The 21,513-nt window shown below is 39.1% G+C and overlaps 1 protein-coding gene across 1 annotated transcript in view; it reads left to right on the forward strand.

Moving 5' to 3' along the window:
* RAP2A (RAP2A, member of RAS oncogene family) overlaps positions 1–19,910 on the forward strand; it is a 49,647-nt gene extending 29,737 nt beyond the window's left edge. Inside the window, exon 2 of the mRNA XM_008516187.2 lies at positions 16,073–19,910. Coding sequence (XP_008514409.2) covers positions 16,073–16,310 — 238 coding nt within the window. The 3' untranslated portion in view covers positions 16,311–19,910. The remainder of the gene's footprint in view (positions 1–16,072) is intronic.
* Positions 19,911–21,513: the final 1,603 nt, after the last annotated feature.

The raw sequence follows: 21,513 nt of genomic DNA on the forward strand, positions 1-21,513 counted from the left end.
CCCTGGCCAGCTGGTTGTAATGCTTAGCTGCGTGTTGGCTGCTATGGACACTTCAGTCACTTTCTCGGGCATGGGGAGCATGAGCACAGTTGGCTGCACAGTCTAATAGCACATTCCTCTTGCAGTTTATCTTTTAAGTGAGTAGGACCCCAGTGTGGCTGGTTGCTAGGCTCAGGAGCTTACAACTGCTGTAGACCTCTGGCCTGCAAGGCTGTCGTCAGCTTTCTTAGGATTGTTGCTGAGTGTAGCTGGCCCCAGGGATGGGAGCACCCAGTTGTTTCAGGCTTTGGAAGGTGAGGCTGATCCCCACTGTGGTTGTTTGAGAAGCAAACAGCTGCACCTGACAAGCCCCATGCCCACAGGGCCACACACCCCATCAACACAGTCCTGCCCCATGCACAAGCCCCAAGCCACTGAAGTGGACCCAGTCGCCCCCCTGCCAAAGCCCCACACACTCCACCAACACCCCACACACTCCACCTGCTCCTCGCACACACCCTGCCCTGCAGAGGGGGACCCACTCACCCGACTGCAGAGGTTCAAGGCACCCTGCTTATGCAGGCCCACAAGTTGCCTGAGGGCTTGCTGTTGGGTGGGGCGAGTCCCTAGGGCAGGTTCCCTGCCCTGGCTGAGCTGGATTAAATTGGTGCTCTAGTGGGTGGGGCAGACCCCTGGGATAGGAGACCAGGGGAAGAGCTCCAGTGGTATCTGCCGGCATCTGTGTCAGCATGCCTGTACTAGGTCGCGATAATGGCTGCTGCCAATGTCTCAGTTCCTGGAGAGGTCTCACCTCTCCCTGAGATTCACCCAGAGCCTATTAGGTGAGTCTATTTTCACCAAAGAACTGTGCACCCTTCTTTCTGGTGATTTTAGGTTGCTTTCTGAAAGGGGTGAATTTGTGTGTGGGCCCTTTAAGAGTAGGTTTTTTTCCCCTTAAATCCAATAGCTTTTCTGGTTGTCTTCCCTGTTGTTGTTAGTAGGCAGCAAAGCTAGATATTATAATACTCATCTCAGTTGTGCTGAGTCCAAAAGCTGACTATAGCAGTAACACTACCTGGCTCAGATTCCCCGCTCCTCCAGGGAAGGCTTCATGCCTTAGGATTGTTCCTGGCTGGCCCTGGGGTGCTGTGGCTTGCAAAGGTGGTTTTTTCCTCTCCAGAAGGGAATTTCTGCCTCTGCCACCTCAGTCTGCACTGTTCCTTGTTGTGGGGGTTCTTTTTATCCAGATTTTCAATTCTCTCTTGGGTAATTGTGCCAAGAGTGTTTGTAAATTTATTGTGTCTATGGGAGGAAAGTTCAGAGTGAGCCTATGCTGCCGTCTTGACACCATGTCTCTATTTTTGTATGTTTATCTTGTATCCTGTGATCTTGCTGAACTCACTTAATAGTTCTAGCAGAATTTTTTCTATTTTGTTTCATTTTTTTTGTAGATTCCTTGAGATTTGTTAGGTAGATAATCACATCATGAGCAGAGAGAATGTTTTATATCTTTCTTTGTAATATCTATGCCTTTTTATTCTTGCGTTTTACTGCTTATTGCATTGACTAGAACTTCTAGTACTCTATCGAATAAGAGTGATGAGAGTGGACATCCTTGGCATGTTCCTGGTCCTAAGGAGAAAATATTCAGGCTTTCACCATTAAATATGATGGTAACTAGAGTTTTGGAGATGTTCTTTATCAAGTTGAGGATGTTCTCCTCTCTTCCTATTCCTGTGACGGTTTCTATTATAATTAGGTGTTAAGTTTTATCAAATACTTTTTCTGTATTGATTGATAAGATCGTGTGAGTTTTCTTGTTTAACTTATTAATATGGTAGATTACGTTGTTTAATTTTCAAATATTGAACCAGCCTTGCATTCCTGAAATAAACTCCTTGATCATGGTGTGTAATTCTTTTTATATGTTGCTCAATTGTATTTGCTAGAATTTTAATAAAGATTTTTGCATCTATATTCATGAGGGATATTGGTGTATAGTTTCCTTTTTCATACTGTCTTTGGTTTTGGTATCCAGGTAATACTCTTTTTTAAGTGAATTGGGACATGTTCTGTCTACTATTTTCTGCGAAAGACTGGGTAGAATTAGAGTTAATTCTTATTTAAACGTTTAATAGAATTCTCTAGTGAAACCCTCTGAGCCTGGAGATTTCTTTTTGGGAAAGATTTTTCCCTCCTGGCCTGGAGATTTTTTGGTAGTTTTAGGGCTGTTTCAATGATCTATTTGATATGAATGAATTGTGATGGTTTGTACTTTTCAAGGAATTGGTTGAGTCATCTTAAATTGCCTTTGGACATATTGGGTACCATTCACCTTTTCCCTAGCTGAAGACAGAACAATGACTGCTTTTGCTAGTTTACCTGTCTCTTCCCTTCTGCCCCACCTTCTAAAACACTGGAATTTTCCAAACTTTATTTTTTATATTGGAACACTTGGCTGAGGAGAACATAATGCTGAAAAGGTCATATAGAGAAATATAACACAATAGTGACTTTTTCCTTCTTGGGAGAGCCTAAGAAGAAGGAGACAGTGGTAGAGTTTTTATTTATACTGTCCCTCCTGTCAAAACGTGTTTGAGGCTTCTTGTTGATTGATGTAATATTTTTCTAAGACTTTTAAAGGCCTGATTAAAGTAATCAAAAAGAGCTTTAAAGAAGTATGTTTACAGTGTTGAGTAATTGTCATTCACAAACTTTTAGAAATGTCCAAGTCTTTGGTAAAAGTTGAAGGCTAAAATCTCACTCTTTTCTATTAGTGGTAATTTGAGAGTATATGAAAAGACCTTCAAATAAGGTAAAATTTAAGTGGGAATTGATTATCTTACATAGTAAAAGATCTGGAAACAACATACGTCTTCAAAAAGACTCCCAGGTAATAAAGGATAGGTGGAAATCCAGAAATGATACTAAGGTAAATGTGAAGTGAATTAACCTCAGTAGGATATTTGAAAAGTTAAAGTTATTTATAAGAAAAGGAAGTAACCACATCTACAGGAAAATCATCATTTTGTAAATTTTAAGCTAAGAGGAGATCATGTTTAATGTTTATTAAGAACTCCATGATATACTGAAAGTTTCTTTGTAAGAAGTAGTGATTTGGATAACGAAGATAATTTTAAACATGATCCCAGTGTAAGTGTATTAGAAACAGGGTAATAGGAGGCACATGGTAGTTCCCCTTGGGGCCTTATGTTCCTAGTCAGGAGAAAAAACAGTAGTTTACCTATGAATCATTACTGATTTCTCTTTTTTTGTCAAAACCACTACCTGCTCTTTCTCCTTCAACCAGTCCATTATCATGTCTTTGTTGTTGCTGCCTCCAAAGTATATTTTAAAGCATAGTTATTTCTGCTATTGTAGTCATCATCCTGTTCAAGTAATCATTGTCTCCTGCCTAGAACACTGCAGTCATCTCCTGTCTTCCTACTTCTACTGTTGTGCCCCTTCCTGCTTCTACTCTTGTGGCACTTTATGCTCTAGCCATGCTGGTCTCCTTTTTGCCCCTTGAATAAGCCTAGCACTTTCCTACTGCCTATCTTTTACATTTGCTTTTCCTTCTGTCTAAAATGTTGCATTCCTGGTTTTTTCCCAGGGCTAACTCAACTGTCACCCTTCAAGCTTCTGCTTAGATTTCAGTTCCCTAGAGATGTCTTCTTTGATCACCTCATATAATATTAGCCTACCCAAGTTACTGTATGTTAATCAATACCTATTTTCTTCGTAACTGCTATAACAATCTTTAGTTATGTTTTTTGTTGGTTTGTTGTGTGTCCCCCGACTTGAATATAAGCTCCAAGGACCTTATTTGTCTTATATCCCCAGTTGCTCACACACTGCCTAGCAGATACTCAAGAAGTAAATTAAGGAAAACTTATGAACCTCAAATTCTTAGTGATATAAAATGTAAATAAGAGTTCCAACAAATGAGCTATCTACAGAAGTAAAAGAAGAGTTTTTAAAGGGATGAAATTTGACCTAAGCTTTGAATAGTAGTTAGAATTTGATTGGTAGCGACCGCTATAGTTAGAAGACCACCATGAACAAGGAGACAAAATTTAGAACAGAGGATTCTCTTTGGAAAGTTGTAGGAGATAAAGTTGAATTAGTTATAAGAGGCAAGAGTTTGGATAGCTGAAGAAGCTAAATAGAGGGGTTTAAATATGGCATGGTTAACAGTCCCTAAAGAAGGGAGCATGGATGATATCACATAAGTAATTGTTTGCTTCAAGAATTGGTGCACTTCATCTAATTTTCTATTTCAGGGACATATACTTTAAATGTCTGTAGGGTCTATAGTGATTACCTTCTTTCATTCTGATATTGTTAATTTATGTCATCTTTTTTTCTTGGTCAATCTAGCTAGGTCAGTCTAGCTAGAGGTTTATCACTTTTATTGATCTTTTCAGAGAACTAATTTTTTAGTTTCATTGATTTTCTGTATTTTTCTGGTCTCATTTTCTGTGATTTTTCTTCTGTGTTATTTCTTCCTTCTGCTTAATTTGAACTTATTTTGCACTTTTTCTAATTTCTTAAGGTAGAGCATAGATCATTGATTTGAGGCCTTTCTTCTTTTCAAATATAAACAGTTAATGCTATAATTTACCTCTGTGTACTGCTTTAGCTGCTTCCCACAAGTTTTGATATGTTATATTTTCATTTTCATTCAATTAAATGTTTTCTAGTTTTCCTTGTGATGTCTTCTTTGACCCCTGGATTATTTAAAAATGTGTGGTTCAGTTTCCAAATATTTGGAGATTTATCTTTCTGTTACTAATTTCTAGTTTAATTCCATTATGGTGTGAGAACATATTTTGCATCATTTCAGTTCTTTTACATTTGTTACAGTTTTTATTTATAACCAAAAATATAGTCTGTCTTAGTGAATGCTACAGGTACATTTGAGAAGAATGTGCATTCTGCTTTTATGGAGTGGAGTGTTCTGTAAATGTTAATTAGATAAAGTTGGTTGATAGCCTTCTGCACTGCTGCACAGCTCTCACAATTAGGGTCATGTTCCTGGCAAAGTGGGCAGAGAAAAAAGAAAAGGAAAAAAATGGGATTTCTTTCATCCTCTTTGGATCTTAACGAGCCCTTTTCCCAGTGCCTTTAGCCGGAAAGAATCAAGTCTTAGTTGCTGGCACAGCCCACCACCTCATCTCTGCTAGGCACCCACTCTAGGTGAGCTGTGAGAGAAAAAAGGGAGAGATTCCCACTCACATACATACTCCAGTTCACAGGGACCCCTTTCCCCTGATGATCTGGTTAAGAAAAACAAAATTTCTCCCAGAGTTTTAGCTGTGTGTGCACACCACTGAGTGCCCTCGCTCAGCTCAAGGCCACAAGAGAAAAGGGAAAAACCAGGAAACTCACCTCTATATGGATCTTTCTTCAGGTGTTGACTCTCCTCCCTAATCTGCTTGCTTTTGTTTTTATTTGTAATCAATGGAAGATAAAAGCTTTAGTGGACTTAAGACTACCTTGTCCACACTAGAAGTCCTCAAGTGGCTTTTTTCCTTATTTCTTTAGAGTAGTTTTAGGTTCACAGCAAAATTGAGAAGATACAGAGATTTCTCATGTACCCCCTACCCCCACACATGCATAGTCTCCCACACTATCAATATCTCCACCAGATGGGACATTTGTTAGAACTGATGAGCCTACACTGACACATCATAATACCCAAAGTCCATAGTTTACCTTAGAGTTCATTCTTGGTCTTGTACATTCTGTGGGTTTGGACAAATATATAACAATGTATAGCCACCATTATGTTATCATAAAGAGTATTTTCACTGCCCTGAAAATCTTCAGTATTCTACCTATTCATCCTTCTCCCCCATTCACTCCCTGGCAACCAGTGATCTTTTTAACTGTGTCCATAGTTTTGCCTCTTCCACAATGTCATGTAGTTGAAATCATATATAAATCACATATAAACCAGTATATAGCCTTTTCAGATTGGTTTCTTTCACTTAATAATGTACACTTAAGATTCCTCCCTGTCTTTTCATGGCTTGATAGCTTATTTCTTTTTAACACTAAATGATATTCCATTGTCTGCATGTGCCACAATTTGTTTATTCACTCACCCACTGAAGGACATCTTGGTTGCTTCCAAGTTTTCACAATTATGATAAACCTGCTATAAACATCCATACGTAATTTTGTGTATAGATGTAAGTTTTCAGCTCCTTTGGGTAAATACCAAGGATTGCTGGAGTCTATGGTAAGAGTATGTACAGTTTTGTAGTTTTGTAAGAAGCCACCAAACTGCCTTCCAGAGTGCCTATACCATTTTGCATTCCCACCAGCGATGAACAAGAGTTCCTGTTGGTCCACAGCCTCTCCGGTATTTGGTGTTGTCAGTGTTCTGGACTTTGGCCATTCTAATAGGCATGTAGTGGTGTCTTTTAATTTGCATTTCTCTGATGACATATAATGTGGAGTATCTTTTCATAAGCTTATTTGCCATCTGTATACTTTCTTTGATGAGGTGTCTGTTAAGGTGTTTTGCCCATTTTTTAATGGGTTGCTTTGTTCTTGTTGAATTTTAAGACTTTGTATATTTTGGATAACAGTCTTTTTTTCTTTTTCTTTTTTTTTTTTAAGTGAGGAAAATTGGCCCTGAACTAACATCTGTTGCCTGTCTTTCTCTTTTTGCTTGAGGAAGATTGTTGCTAAGCTAACATCTGTGCCAATCTTCCTCTGTTTTGTATATGGGATACCACCTCAGCATGGCTTGATGAGCACTGTGTAGGTCCCCGCCCAGGATCTGAACCAAGGAACCCCAGGTCACCAAAGCAGAGCACACAAACTTAACCACTATGCCGCCAGGCTGGCCCCTGGATAAAAATCTTTATCTGATATAAGCTTTACAAATATTTCTCCCTCAAGTGGCTTTTTAATACAGTTCATTTAAAGTGCTTGAGTTGCACCAGTTGGTCCCTCATAAACTGTTAGGAATCCGTTCTTATATAGTGTCAGCTCTTAATTTCTATGAAAGGAAGATTATTTTTATTTACATTGGTAAGGAGTATCCCTGATAGCTTTCAATATCTTGTTAATATTGTTATTCTTACTTTTTATGTTACATTTACAAATTTCCCTCTGTTCTTCTTCACTATACGTTTGGAAACCAAGAGAAAGTGAGAGCAAAGGTTTGTCACTTCCTCTCATTATTCAAGCTAAATCACCAGAAATGCGCTTTTAAGATAAAATAGTCACTTCAAAACAAGTCAGTTTAGAGGAAGAAGGCAGCTTTATTTCTCTCATGTTTTCCATCCTTAAGAGAAATATGATGTTTCATACTAGCAAGCTGTGGTAGAACCCTTCAGCTCCTAGCCAAATGTGATCCTCTTTCTTCAGAACTGCCATAATACTTTACTGAAAGATTAAAAACATCAGTCCTAAGAGTGGGGAAACAAGCACACTCAATTTAAGCACTATTGGTTGTAGTATAAATTTCCAGATGTCCATTGAAATTGCATGTGTGCATGTGTGTGCACGCTCGCACAATAGCCTGATAAACTAACCTGGAAATGTGATTTTTCTTCTTCAAAGGGTATGCAGTACACACACACACCTATGTTTGAGACAGAAATCACATTTCTAGGTGTAGTTGATCAGATTGCTGTTTATGTAGTGAAAAAAATGGGGATGGGAAGCCTTCATATACAGTAAGGGGGAAGGAGTAATTAAATTATGGTACACTTATAGTGTAGGTTCTATCAAATGGAATGGTAATTAGCCATTAATGTAATATATATCATTTATTGAAATGGAAAGCTCCGTGATATTAAGTGAAAATTGAAGGTACTAAATATAATTGGTATAATCTCCTTCTATAAAAATTTATACCTGTGTCTATGTAGATATGTACAGTTATGCACTGCATAACAACATTTTGGTCAGTGATGGACCGTGTGTATGAGGGTGATCCCAAAAATTAGTATCTGATAACCTAGGTGTGTAGTAGGCTGTACCATCCAGGTTTGTGTAAGTGTACTCTATGATGTTTGCACAGTGACAAAGTCACCTAATGATGCACTTCTCAGAATAAATCCCCAACGTTACGTGGCACGTGACTGTATAGGAAAATAGTCTGGAAGGATATCCACCAAAATAGTTACAGTGATTATTCTCATGGGGGTGAGATTAAGAATGTTTTTCATTTTCCTCTTTGCCTATTTAAATATTGCCAGGATTTGCTTTTTAATAGCATTATGTATTATTTAATTTGAGCAGGAAGAAGGGGAAGAAAACCTATTTTCACTTTGGAGAAAGGAAAATATTTCTATATTCTAAATGGTGTAAGAACTAGAACCTGTGAGAAGGGACAGCATGTTACAGACACAACTCATTAGATAGGGGTAAACTTTTCAACACTGACTTTTTTTGTTTGTATGAGAAAGATTGGCCCTGCACTAACATCTGTTGCCAATCTTCCTCTTTGTGCTTGAGGAAGATGGTCCCTGAGCTCACATCCACGCCAGTCTTCTTCTACTTGGTATGTGAGATGCTGCCACAGCATGGCTTGATGAGCGGTGTGTGGGTCCATGCACAGGATCTGAACCTGCGAATACCGGGCCACCGAAGCAGAGTGCGCAGACTTAACCACTACACCATCAGGCCGGCCCCAACACTGACTTTTTAACACTTTTTTTTTTTTATTGCAGTAACATTGGTTTATAACATCATATAAATTTCAGGTGTACATCATTATATTTCGATTTCTGTGTAGACTACATCACATTCACCCCCCCTCCAAAGACTAATTACAGTGCATCACCACACACATGTGCCTAGTCACTCCTTTTGTCCTCCTCTCTCCCCTTTTCCCTCTGGTAACCACCAGTCCAATCTCTGTCTCTATGTAACACTAACATTTAACAGAACTGACAGAAAGGACAAATTGGGTTACCTGAGATAAGAGTTCCACATCAGAAAACATGTTCAAATGTAGGCTACATAACTGTTTGGTAAAGTTGTCGTGCAAGTGATTGAAGCATCAGGTGTTTTGACATTTTGCCTTGAGACTCTCTTGGTAGATGAGATTTTTAACAATGGGTAGAAGGTTGAACAAGGGGACCTATAGAAATCTTTCTGATTCTCATTTCTGAATTCAAAGAGAAGTGTATTTCAACCTCCTTGTGAAAAAATGACTAAGAAGAGAACAGCATGATAAAATTCATGTCAAGTATGGCCTTCTTTTAATATGCTACAATACAGCACCCTCAGAAGGAACTTAAAGGAACTGTAGACAGTAGTAGTATCTGTCTACAACTTATGATTGGTGAATAAATGAAGGGAAAAAGGAATTGATTCTGGATTTGCCACAATACAAAACCATGAACTATACACATAGAATATTGTTTGGGGTCATAAAGTAGCAGATTAGGCCAGTGATTCCTAAACCTTGCTGAACCTCACAATTAGTCTTCAGAGCTTATAGATAGAGATTTTAATAGGCTCTTGGGTCCTGATCCCACAAATTCAAATTCAGTAGCTCTGCAGTAGGACCCAGGAATCAGTCTTTGGTGGTTTTTTTTTTTGAGGAAGATTAGCCCTGAGCTAACATCTGCTGCCAGTCCTCCTCTTTGCTGAGGAAGACTGGCCCTGAGCTAACCTCCGTGCCCATCTTCCTCTACTTTATACATGGGATGCCTACCACAGCATGGCTTGGCAAGTGGTGCCATGTCCGCACCCAGGATCCGAACTGCTGAACCTCGGGCTGCCAAAGCAGAGCATGCGCTCTTAACTTCTGCGCCACCGGGCCGGTCCCCCAGGAATCAGTATTTTTTTAATTCTCAAGTTATTTTGATGGTCAGCCAAGTTAAGACACAACTAGAGTAAAATATACATACACACGCATATACACATGTCAGGACAGTTACCAAAAAAAGGAGAAAAGAACATAAAGTCCATTGATAAACCCATCAAACGCTTTTTGAACTCTTCATATTTACAAAGCTGCCTCGCTGAAGCCCATCAGCGTTCTAGAGCTAAGTGGTACTCGAGCCAGTATTTCTGATGTTTCGTTCAACGCATTAAGCAGAGCTGCTTAAAAGACCTAGCGTTATTTATTAATACATTATGTAATCATGCTCATGAATACAATAAATAATATGAAAATGTATGTTAATAAAACAAGTGTCTGTCCACACACTGTGAACAAAATTAAAATCATTTGAGCTGCAGCAGCCACTGTGTGACCCTGGTCATGTTCTTAAAGGAAATGTCAAGGAAGATGTGCTGAAGTTGATGAGAAACCAGCTGATGTTTAAAATGTGGACAAGGTGATATCCTGCTCACGATCAGGTTAACAATAATACATAAATCCAATATTTGTAGAATTTTGCATCTTCAACTTCATTCCCAAATGATGTGTTTAGAAAAAGGAAAAAAGACAACTCATAAAACAATATAGAACATGAAATGAAAGTAACTGCCGTCATCACTAACCAGGTGCCTAGTCTTACTAAATAATATAGTTGTCCTTGTCATAAATGTCACATTTGTCTTCTGAGGCCACTTCTGCCACCCATATTCCTAAGTTCTGTGTAGCCTCTAACAAGCAAGTTTCCTACACTGCAGGCCTTCTGGTTGCAGGAGGTTATGCAGATTGACCCCCCCAGGCCACTTGTTACCCCGTGGACCACCATGTATTCTCCCACTGGCTTTCGAGCCATCTAGTCCATATCCCCTCTGGAATGCTCTTCCCCCAGATACATGCTTGGAAACTCCCTAACTCCATTCACGTCTTCGCTCACATGCCACCTTCCCAACAAGGCCTACCCAGAGCCTCTTACTTAAAATTGCACCTATGCCTCCAACCCTCTCCCTGATCTACATTTTCTTTTTTTCCATTGCACTTAACACCTTTTAGTAAACCTATAATTTACCTATTTTTTTGTTGTCAATGTCTGTCTCCTCTGCTAGACTGTCCTCACTGTGAGAGCAGACATCTGTGTTTCATTCTAGCACATAGTAGGAAGTTATCCAAGACATGAGTTAAATAGTTAAATACATAATACATTGATTGCTTATTACTAATTATTTATGCAGTGGCAGGCAGTTTTCAATAGAGCCTTCAGTACTCGTGTATTAAAACCATCCCAGGGGCCGGCCCCGTGGCCGAGTGGTTAAGTTCATGGGCTCCACTGCGGAGGCCCAGGGTTTCGCTGGTTCGGATCCTGGGCGTGGACATGGCTCATCAGGCCATGTTGGGGCGGCGTCCCACATGCCACAACTAGAAGGACCTGCAACTAAGATATACAACTATGTATTGGGGGTGGGGGAGGAGAGAAAGCAGAAAACAAAAAAAAGGAAGATTGGCAACTGTTGTTGGCTCAGATGCCAATCTTCAAAAAAAAAACCATCCCACGTTTGTGTTGGAGCAGTATTGTCAGTGGAGTGGAAGTGCCTAGGTCCTCAGAACGTCTTTGCCTTCTGCCTGTGAGTCAGCACGCTGGCAGTATATGCCCTTCTTGTAGAGCTGAAAATCTCTGCTGGTGGGTGTTGTGGCCCCGCGAGATCTGATGAGGTTTCCCCCTGCGTTTTGGCCTTACTCCTGGTGTATGCTTTCCTGTCCCTTGTAAGTATCGGCCTGTTGGGTATTGTTCTTAGAACAGTGCTAAGCTCTCAGCAATTACTTGGTAAATGGTATGTGTTGCTTCTGGGAGTGACCCCCTATGTCTCTTCTGATGTTTAAGTTCAGAGCTTAAGAGCACCATAGAAGTTATCCAGCCCCACTCATTTTCTAGTTCAAGAAACTGAGGAGCCAAGAGATTAATTTTCTGAATTCACAGAACTCGCTAGCGGCAGTTTTGGGACTGGAGTCCTGGTCTGGGTTTTTTGCCTGTTTGTTTTTTAATCCACCATATTGCTACAACAAAGAGCAAGACCAGTTTCCTCACACCCTCCTCTATGCTGTCAGCACGACGCTTTGCTGCGTTTTCTTTTCCTTCTCACCCATCTTCCTTAGGGAGGATCCAAGTTTCTCCAAATCTTACCTTCACGTATAGGACGTATTCCTGTCATCTCAGCCCACAGCCTCCTCAGATTCCCTTCCCCGTGGGTCTCCATATTTGGAGCAGGCTTTTCCGCCTTTCTTGTTCCTCATACCGTGGTGCTCAGCACGGGGGACTAGAGAAGGGATAGGCTGGGCCAGCTCCATGGCCGAGTGGTTAAGTTCGCGTGCTCCACTGCGCTGGCCCAGGGTTCGGATCCTGGGTGCGACATGGCACCACTCGTCAGGCCACGTTGAGGCGGCGTCCCACATCCCACAACTAGAAGGACCTGCAACTAAGACATACAACTGTGTTCAGGAAGGGTTTGGGGAGATAAAGCAGGAAAAAAAAAAAGAAAGAAAGAAAGAAAATCACTCTCAGGGAACATAAAAAGAAAAAGAAGGGATAGGCTGATGTCGGGTGGCTGCATTATTCCTTTTGGCTCTGTCTGTCTCCCTTTTGCTGTCTCTACCCCACCCCACAGCACCCTGGCTTGGGTCATCCCTCTTCAGGAGCTCCTCACCTCCCTCGATCCATTTCTCCTGCTTCTTGACACCTACTGAAGCTGTGGTCTCATATCAGCCAGCAGGAGGGGAAAGAAACACCACCCTGCATTTATCTCTACTTGGTCTTTTCTTCATCCTCTCGTTTGACCTTTACAGCAGCCTTGTGTGTTAAGTGGGAACAGATACTCTTGTTCCTTTTTTACTGACAAGTAAATGAAATACAAATGAGTAGAGTAAATGATTTGCTCAGTCTTGTAGCCTCTCGTTGGCAGGAGTGGAAGCTGAGCCTCCAAATCCTAGTTTAGAATCTTTTCTTACTGTCTCATAGTTGAAGGTTAACAGAAAGAGAAAATTTATTGCCATCTGGTATTCTGAAATGTACAGAATACCTTTTCTTTCCCGAAGATCTTATTCAGTCTTTTAAAGTCTTATGAGGATATTAATCTAGATTTCTCTAGTGTCTTTAGCATCTTGGTTTTAGGAAGGACCACTGGGGCCGGCCTGGTGGCGCAGCAGTTAAGTGCACTAGCTCTGCTCCCTGGGGTTCGCCAGTTCAAATCCCAGGCACAGACCTTCACACCACTTGTCAAGCCACGCTGTGGCAGGCACCCCACATATAAAGTAGAGGAAGATGGGCACGGGTGTTAGCTCAGGGCACTTTTCCTCAGCAAAAAGAGGAGGATTGGCGATGGATGTTAGCTCAGGGCTAATCTTCCTCAAAAAAAAAAATACGAGACCACTGACAATGCAGTTAGTGATATAATGAATAGATTCTCTGATAGTGACTAAATTGTGATCTTCATTTAACAGTTTTACATGTGGACCTGTGTTTGCAATGTTCTCGTTGCCCTTTTGAGATTCTGTTGGCAAGACTTATTCAGATTCTTGGTTCTATCATACAACTGTTAATGATTTGGTATTTTTGCAAGTTTTAAAAATCCAGGGGCCGGCCCTGTGGCCCAGTAATTAAGTTCTTGCACTCTGCTTTGGCGGCCCAGGGCTTCCCCAGTTTGGATCCTGGGCGCAGACCTAGCACCACTCATCAGGCCATGCTGAGGCAGCGTCCCACATAGAACCAGAAGGACCTACAACTAGAATATACAACTATGTACTGGGGGGCTTTCCGGAGAAGCAGAAGAAAAAAAAAGAATATTGGCAACAGATTTTAGCTCGGGTGCCAATCTTTAAAAAAATAAAAATCCATATATTTGTAGTTTTTAATTAAAAGTGTGGGAGATATTTCTTTATGTAGAAAACATGATAAAATACTATATTTAAACTAAAAAATATTCTTTAAAATATTTATCACTTGCCTAATAATAGAAGGTGATGTCTTACCACTTTACTCTTTATTATTGAGTATTATAAACAGAGATTGAAAGTAATTTTTAACTTAATTAAATTCAATAAATTTTACTGAATCGTATTAATGTTTATGTTACTTCGCTGCCAAACAAAGCATTTTTAAAACACACTGTGATGTATATACTCTCTTAAGAAAAATGAAATGCAAGTACATCTTTATAAGTAAAACAGCTTAGGAACTGACGTCCTGACAGGACTGCACATTAGCTCCCTGCCACGCATCTGCCTACAGCAGGTCAAGAGGGCTTGTATGCGAAGCAGCTGATAGGTGGTGTTTGTAATGCAGCTTCATTCTCACTGCCATTTGTCCTCCTGTAGGCCAGGGGGTACACATCATTGTTTGTGTGTAAGAGTCCTAGAGGATGTGAAAACCCCTTGTGTCATATATTCAGAGCTCTCAGTATGATCTGAGGCCAGAAAGCATAAGACACCGTTGCTAGACAGTAAATTCATATGAAGTCCTTTGTTGTAAGTTGGAGTTGTCCAGATCCATTTCCTGCAAAATGATAAAATCTGAATTCTAGATTTACCTTTGATGTTGTTATCCCTACACATTTTTAAATTGTTTTTATGTTTCAGATTGCTCAATGGCACACAGCCTGGAGTATACCCTCTTGTGAGACCTTTGGATCTAGTGCCAAAGAAAAAAGTGAGACCCTGTAGGGAATCTAGTTTGCTTTACAAGTTAGAGTGAGTGGAGAGAACCTTCGTGACAGGATGATGAAACTGTGGAAGTATCGTCTCTCTCGCCACCTGCCTGCCTATCCTTCTGTTTCCTGAATGATAAAAATTCTATCCAAATCCTGCCTCAGTAAAGTCTTGACTCTGTTAGTTTTCTCTTCTAACAAATGTCCAGTCACATGTTATCACATATGTGCAGTTTTGTAGTTTACTTTATAAATTAGATGTGCATTCTGCTTAGGGGAAAGTACAAACACACACACACACATTAATTTGTGCTAAAATCACGAAAAGCTTTTAAAATGATGTTTTAAATAAAAATAGCCTTATGAAAATATATTAGCACCATTTCTTAGGACAACATAAACAAGAATAGTAAATATGCAGAGGAGCACCATGTATTTTTACACCACGAGTAACCATTGTAGAGAGAATCATCTTTAAGTACCAAAATGATTTAGGATCCTTTTTTTGTTCTTTGCATATCATTTGTTATCTTTATAAGTGTAGCTCTTACCAAGCATGTTTACTCAGAGACACCTTCTCTTAGTCTGTTCTGGCAGCTGTAACAAAAATACCGTAGACTACATGGCTTAAACAACAGAAACTTATTTCTCACAGTATTGGAGGCTGGGAAGTCCAAGATGAAGGCTCTGGCATATTCTGTGTCTGGTGAGGGCCTGCTCCCCTGCCTCATAGTCGGTCATCTTGGTGTTGTGTCCTCACATGGCAGTGGGGCAGGGGAGCTCTCTGGGTCTCTTTTGTAAGCCACTACTCCCATTCATGACCTAATCACCTCCCAAAGCTTGGCCTCCTAAATACCGTCACACTGGGGATTAGGTTTCAACATACAGATTTTAGGGGGACACAAACATTGAATCTATAGCACACCTATTCTAGGTAGGAAGGAAAAGAAGAGACAACACCAGATGAAGTTAATGATTGAAATATTTAATCCCTGACAGGCTGAAAAGAGCCATAATTGTCTTTCAACTAGCTAATCTAACAGTTTTATAAAGGTTTTCTAAATTCTGCTAGCTTTTTTGTTATTTAGGAACTATTAGAACATTCTCAGTTTTGTACACTTAAAGAGCATAGTAAAATGCTGACAATTATAAGTGGTTTACTCAGTAGAGCTGTTACCTCATCAACTGGGAAATTCTGAGTCAGCATCTCTCATAATGAAAAAAGTTTGTTAATCCATCTACGAAGATTTATTCTGAGATTCTGAGAATAATTTTCCAAATATGTCTGGAAAGGTAAGTTGGTTTTAAAGGATGTATAATTGATTAATTAAAAACATCATTTTGAAAAACCTGTTTATGATCCACTATGAGAACAGCTTCTGAATGCCCTCAGGTAGGTGTCAGACCGAGTGGAGCAAATAATTTTTCATGCAACTGAAGAGAATATTTGTAGTAGAATATAGTGAAAAAAGAGAAAATACATTTTACCTGTTTAACTTTCTGCTAACTTCTACAATATGTATGTGTTTTGCTTATTCTCTCATAGGTATGAGAAAGTGCCAGTCATCCTGGTTGGGAACAAAGTGGACCTGGAAAGTGAGAGAGAAGTATCATCCAATGAAGGCAGAGCCCTTGCTGAAGAGTGGGGCTGCCCCTTTATGGAGACTTCTGCTAAGAGTAAAACGATGGTGGACGAACTCTTTGCAGAAATTGTGAGGCAAATGAACTATGCTGCGCAGCCTGACAAAGATGACCCATGCTGCTCTGCATGTAACATACAATAGCGTTCAAATATGGCTCTCCTGGACAGGATTTGCCCAAGCTTGTAGGCGATAACAAGCCTCGTCTACTCGACTGTGGAGTTTGCAGGCTGTGTGGTGTGACTCTACAGTGAAATAGCAGCCCTTATTCAGAATTGAGCGGTGATTGTCAGTTGATCTCTCTGAGTAGCATTTGGGTTCCATAACTACAGTTTTCACCATTGTCCTCAGTCTTCTATAGGCACCTGCAACTTTAAGGCATAGCCAGTCGATCTACAGGGTGATCTCCTTTGAAAGTTATGATGGCACTGTTGCTGAGTTGACAGAAGCAACTATTGTATAAATTAAGAATAATCATGAGAGAGAAAACAGAAGAATTCCTATGACCGCTTGCAATTAAATATTTTGTCTTCTTAAAAAAAGAATAAGGAGAAATATTTTCCTACGAGAGTACTGAATTTCAGGAATTGAGATAATGCTTCTAACCAATGTATTCCGTCAAGTAAGTAATAACAGCTAACCTGCCAACAGCATTACAGGGAGAGATTCTTTGCTCAGCTGACATATTTCTGTTTTTCAAAATTGATGCTTAATTGTAGATGTTATCCTAATTTGTGACATGGAACTAACTCATGCATCAATCCTTGATAGAGCAAAAATCAGAACAGATTGTGTAAAAATACAATCTGGCTTTAGAATGTGTTAAATCACCTGCTTTGCCACAGAAAATGGAGGCTCTCACAAGGGTTTAATACCAATTAAAACCCCGAACCCACTCTCTGTTAACCAAGCAGGATGGTCTTTATTCCTTTATTGAACAAGAGGAAGCAGCTGTGATGGAAAGCGATTGCCTAGCCTTACTAACAAGAAGCGTTCTAGTAGATTAGTTAGTGCCATCATGTCAGGAAAATGAAGCCATGTTGCATCCACATGTTCCCATTTGCAGCACCTCACAGGACAGTACAAATAGCTGGCATTTTTAGTTCGTGAAAGCAGCAGATTCCTTCCTGCCTTTAAGGGCTATGGTTGTGGTGTGTTTCTTGGCTAACCCGCTTTCAAAATCAAGTTTGCTGGAGCAGAGCTTTATTGCAGGCATTTAAAAAATTGAGTAACCATGTGAAGTAATTTGGGCTTAAAAGTAGAAGATAAATTATAGAGTGGAAGGTAAGGGACAAAAAAAAACCTTTATCTTTAATTTTCCTGGAGAATTATATAAAGATTTTCTTATAACAATTTTGCCCTGATTACTGAAGTGGCACATAAAGATAGAGTGAATATTTTGTTTTGAAAAGGTGCTCAAGCTCTGACATTTTTGGTTTTCATAGCCGTGAAGTATTTATCATTTGCATGACTAATGGCACAGAAAAAAACCTATTCATAAGTTTTACAATCAAGAGTAGAAGGGTTTTCAGCTAACTTCAGTTATAAATGCTGAAGAGAGTATCTTGAGCTGATCCTCTGGAGATAAATTTGGCCTTCAGAACTGCAATATCACTGAGCCTGTGATCCAAATACCACCCCACATTTCGTTGGTTTCACATTCTTGTGCAAGTAACCTCTGGTCTTATGTGTGTGACTGAGAGAAGAGTGTATGTTTGTGTATGCATGTGTGTTTATTGTTCCTAAGAATTGGGCACAAGTTGGAGATAACTGCCTATACTGGGAATCTATACTGCAGAATATAGTGTATCAAAAACATTTTTTCTTTTAAATTATTTGTGGTTTTTTATACATTATTGAAATAATTGGTAGCCCGCCCTCCCCCCCCGCCTTCCCCTCCCCCCACGCCCCCGCCAAGTGTTCGGTAAACTGTCATTAAGCTTACAGGATAGAAAAAAGGTGGATAGTGCTTTTTGTCAATGAGAAAAACAGATATATGTGGGTAAAACCAGGCCGTGGTTGTCAAAAGTCTTTGAATTGTCAATATTTGCATTCTTCAATATAGTTATTTTTATAGCCCCTAATTATGAAGCACCTTGTTTTAAGACAAAAAGTTCTAATCAATTTTATTGAAACAAATTTCATCATATAAAAGTTGATTTGACTCAAACATGTAGAGATATCAAAGATTCAAGAAGTACAATTTATCTACTGAAACAGAAATATTTGTTAGTGAATTGGTTGAGTTTTGAAGCTTCTAACTTCTCAGAATTTTTTTAAGAATTCCATATTTAATAGCAATTTTTGACAACTAAGATTACATATTAAAACATCTGTAAAGATTCTACAGTTTTACGTTATGGATTGCTATGCAGACAAGAAAAATAAGTTACATAATATGAAAGGTATGGCAAAATGTAAGTTGGAAAAGAGTATCTAAAAATTTGGAGTTTAGTTAAAAATGTTTGTGTCACACAATAAGGTGGGCTTTTACTGTAAAGATGTTAATAATAACTGATTTGGCTGCTTGATCTGTGTTTCCACACAGCCGTATGTATTTAGTGACAAAGCATCAAAGATACCCAGAAATGTGGAAACCCTCGTGTGGTGTTACTGTTGGTATTTCATCTGGTATGAATATAATGCAGCTTGAATGAATGTGTTTGTTGAGATGTTAATAAAAAGCTTAAGAACAGAAAGATTAGATTTGTTGGCACATGAAATAATAGTGGCTACAGAGAAAAGTTGGTGACCTTGTGTCGCTATTTATTTTATGCCCTGATCAGACTAGCAACTAGATAAGTGAGAGTTTTTCTAACATGCCTTAAAAATGTTATGGTTTGATCCAAAGACCCACTTTTTCTTTAGCTATTTGTGATAAGATTTTCGTTTATTTTTGTTTTGTCTTGTTTTACTTTTATACAAAGGCACAGCATTTAAAAAATTTTTTTTCTTTTATGTTGCAACTTTTTTTTTGGTTCTTTTAAGCTGTGATAGTGATGGTAACTGATGCCTCTCATTTTATTCAACTTACACAAAACAAGCCAGCATCTGATCAAAAGTATTACATGAAATCTTTCTTAAACTATCGAAAGGTGCTTTGATGATTTTCTCCTTTGGTTTGTAGAATTAGGACTGAACTTCTGACTCTAACTGCTACAGTTACCATCACTTTTCTGTGGTAAAACTACTGATATTTGCTCTTCTGTATAAGGAAATGTTGCCTAAGGATGTCTGCTGTTTGTTTTCAGGCCTTTTCCAGTGAGCATGCTGTCTGTGTATGTATGAATCCCAAAGTGCTTATTTTGTTTGTTGCTGTTTGTTTTTTGTCTTTTTGAGTTTTTGTTCTTCTCAGTGGTCTTGTGTTAGCACTGGGTGAGCTTTAATTGTCTCCTTAGCCAATCAGATGTTCAAGACTATGGGGGTCTTTTTTGTTTTTAATTAACGTGTCATTGTGCATCTGTTAAATCTTGATCAGGGTTTCAAGAATGACTGCAGTGGGTTTTGGAAACAGACTGATCATTATTGATTTGGGGTTTCCCAGAGATATAGTTCACAGTTAATTGTTGAGCTCTAATACAACTGACCATTTAAAATTGAACAACAGTTTATTGTTTTGTAACAATGTCAGTTGTTAAACTTTGACATTTCAATTAAAACATGAATTGTAGTTATAACTCAAGGCAAATTCAGCAGTTGTATTTGGAGTTAAATTATTTTAACAAATAAATTTATTTAATGAAACTTCCTCTGGATTGTTTTGTTTTGTACGTGTTCCTGAGTGAAATGTATTAATATATACAAAAACTAAAACTTGCCATATGGTGAATTTAATACTCATGATACAGAAATATTCAAAGTGAATTAAACTGAGAATTCATCATATAAAAAGGGAAGTTACTGGCTCATTTTCATACCCTTTAAAAATAACAGGAGAAAGACTTTTAAAATCAGTAATTACAAATATAAACTGATCTCCATAAACAGCATTTTATATTTTTGATGATAGCTGGCTAATTTGAAGTCTTGATGCTAATGGTTACAGAATTGTTCTAGATAATTAACATTAATTAGCAGTGGCTCTATGGTCCTGCTCGTATCACTAAAATGTGTCAGTGACCGGCTGTTGATAGCTTGGGGCTATCTTTTTGTTTAGGTCTTATGGATTTTCAGGTGCCAGAAGCTGGAGGTTGCTGTTCTGTAGGGCCTGCCTGTTCTATGTGGGGCCTTGTAAATGTTGACAGATGCTGTTAATTATATACAGCCTTCAGCTGCTCTGATAAGGAGCCCATTCATTCCCTAAGCCAATTTAAACTATGCCTTTTGGTTATGTTGCCTTCAAACTCTGTTGAAATTCCCTGGCAACATTCCCCCAGTTTAGACGCTTCATTGTTTTAGAATATAAGAATAATCTGAATGAGTATAACAGAGGGACTGTAGATAGAATCTCAAATATTTAAAGGAAAATGTGCACATAAGTATAATAAATGTCTGCTGGTTAGCTTCCTAATCTCATTTGAAGCATTTGTAAAATATTTAAACCTATCAAATTCTGTTTTCAGTTGGGAGAATTTCACTGTGGCTGAAAAATAGTATTTTGAAATTCTCCCAAGTTGTACTGTTTATTGATTGCCTCAGGGCTACGAATGGAAATATAAATGATTGAAGGAATAAAGTGCCACGCAATTTGGAACCCATCTGACCTCTGGGACCTGTGAATCAGAGAAAATTGTCACAAATTCCCTAAAAAAGCTGCTGACTTCTCATTTCCTTTTTTTTATAAAGATTGGCACCTGAGCTAACATCTATTGCCAGTCTTTTTTTTTCTCCTTCTCCTCCCCAAAGCCACCCAGTACATAGTTGTATATTCTCGTTGTGAGTGCCTCTGGTTGTGTGATGTGGGACGCCGCATCAGCATGGCCTGATGAGTGGTGCCCTGTCCACGCCCAGGATCCTAACAGCAAAACCCTGGGCTGCCGAAGCAGAGCACACGAACTTAACCATTCGGCCGCAGGGCGGCCCCTCTTTTGTTTCTCAGTTTAAAATATCTATGTTGCCATGTAAATACTAATAAAACATGTGGCACTTCATTTGTTAAATGGATAGTTGAAACTGGTTTTACATTTTTCAATATTAATGTTTTCTTTCTGGCTTTGTGGTTTTTCTGTTTCTGTTTTTTTCCCTTGAAATACTAGATTTTAAAAGATTTGCTGCTTTTCCAGGTAAGCCGAGGTATTATTTCTTTCACTACTTTCTTAGAACAGTAGTCATCATGTTACCTCATAAGGATTCCTCCAAGACTTCTTAGTGGAGGAAAAGGTAGTCTGCTCTCTACTTGAAAGGTTGA

The sequence above is a fragment of the Equus przewalskii genome, chromosome 16 (assembly GCF_037783145.1).
Source record: "Equus przewalskii isolate Varuska chromosome 16, EquPr2, whole genome shotgun sequence".
In the NCBI taxonomy this organism is placed as follows: Eukaryota; Metazoa; Chordata; class Mammalia; order Perissodactyla; family Equidae; genus Equus; species Equus przewalskii.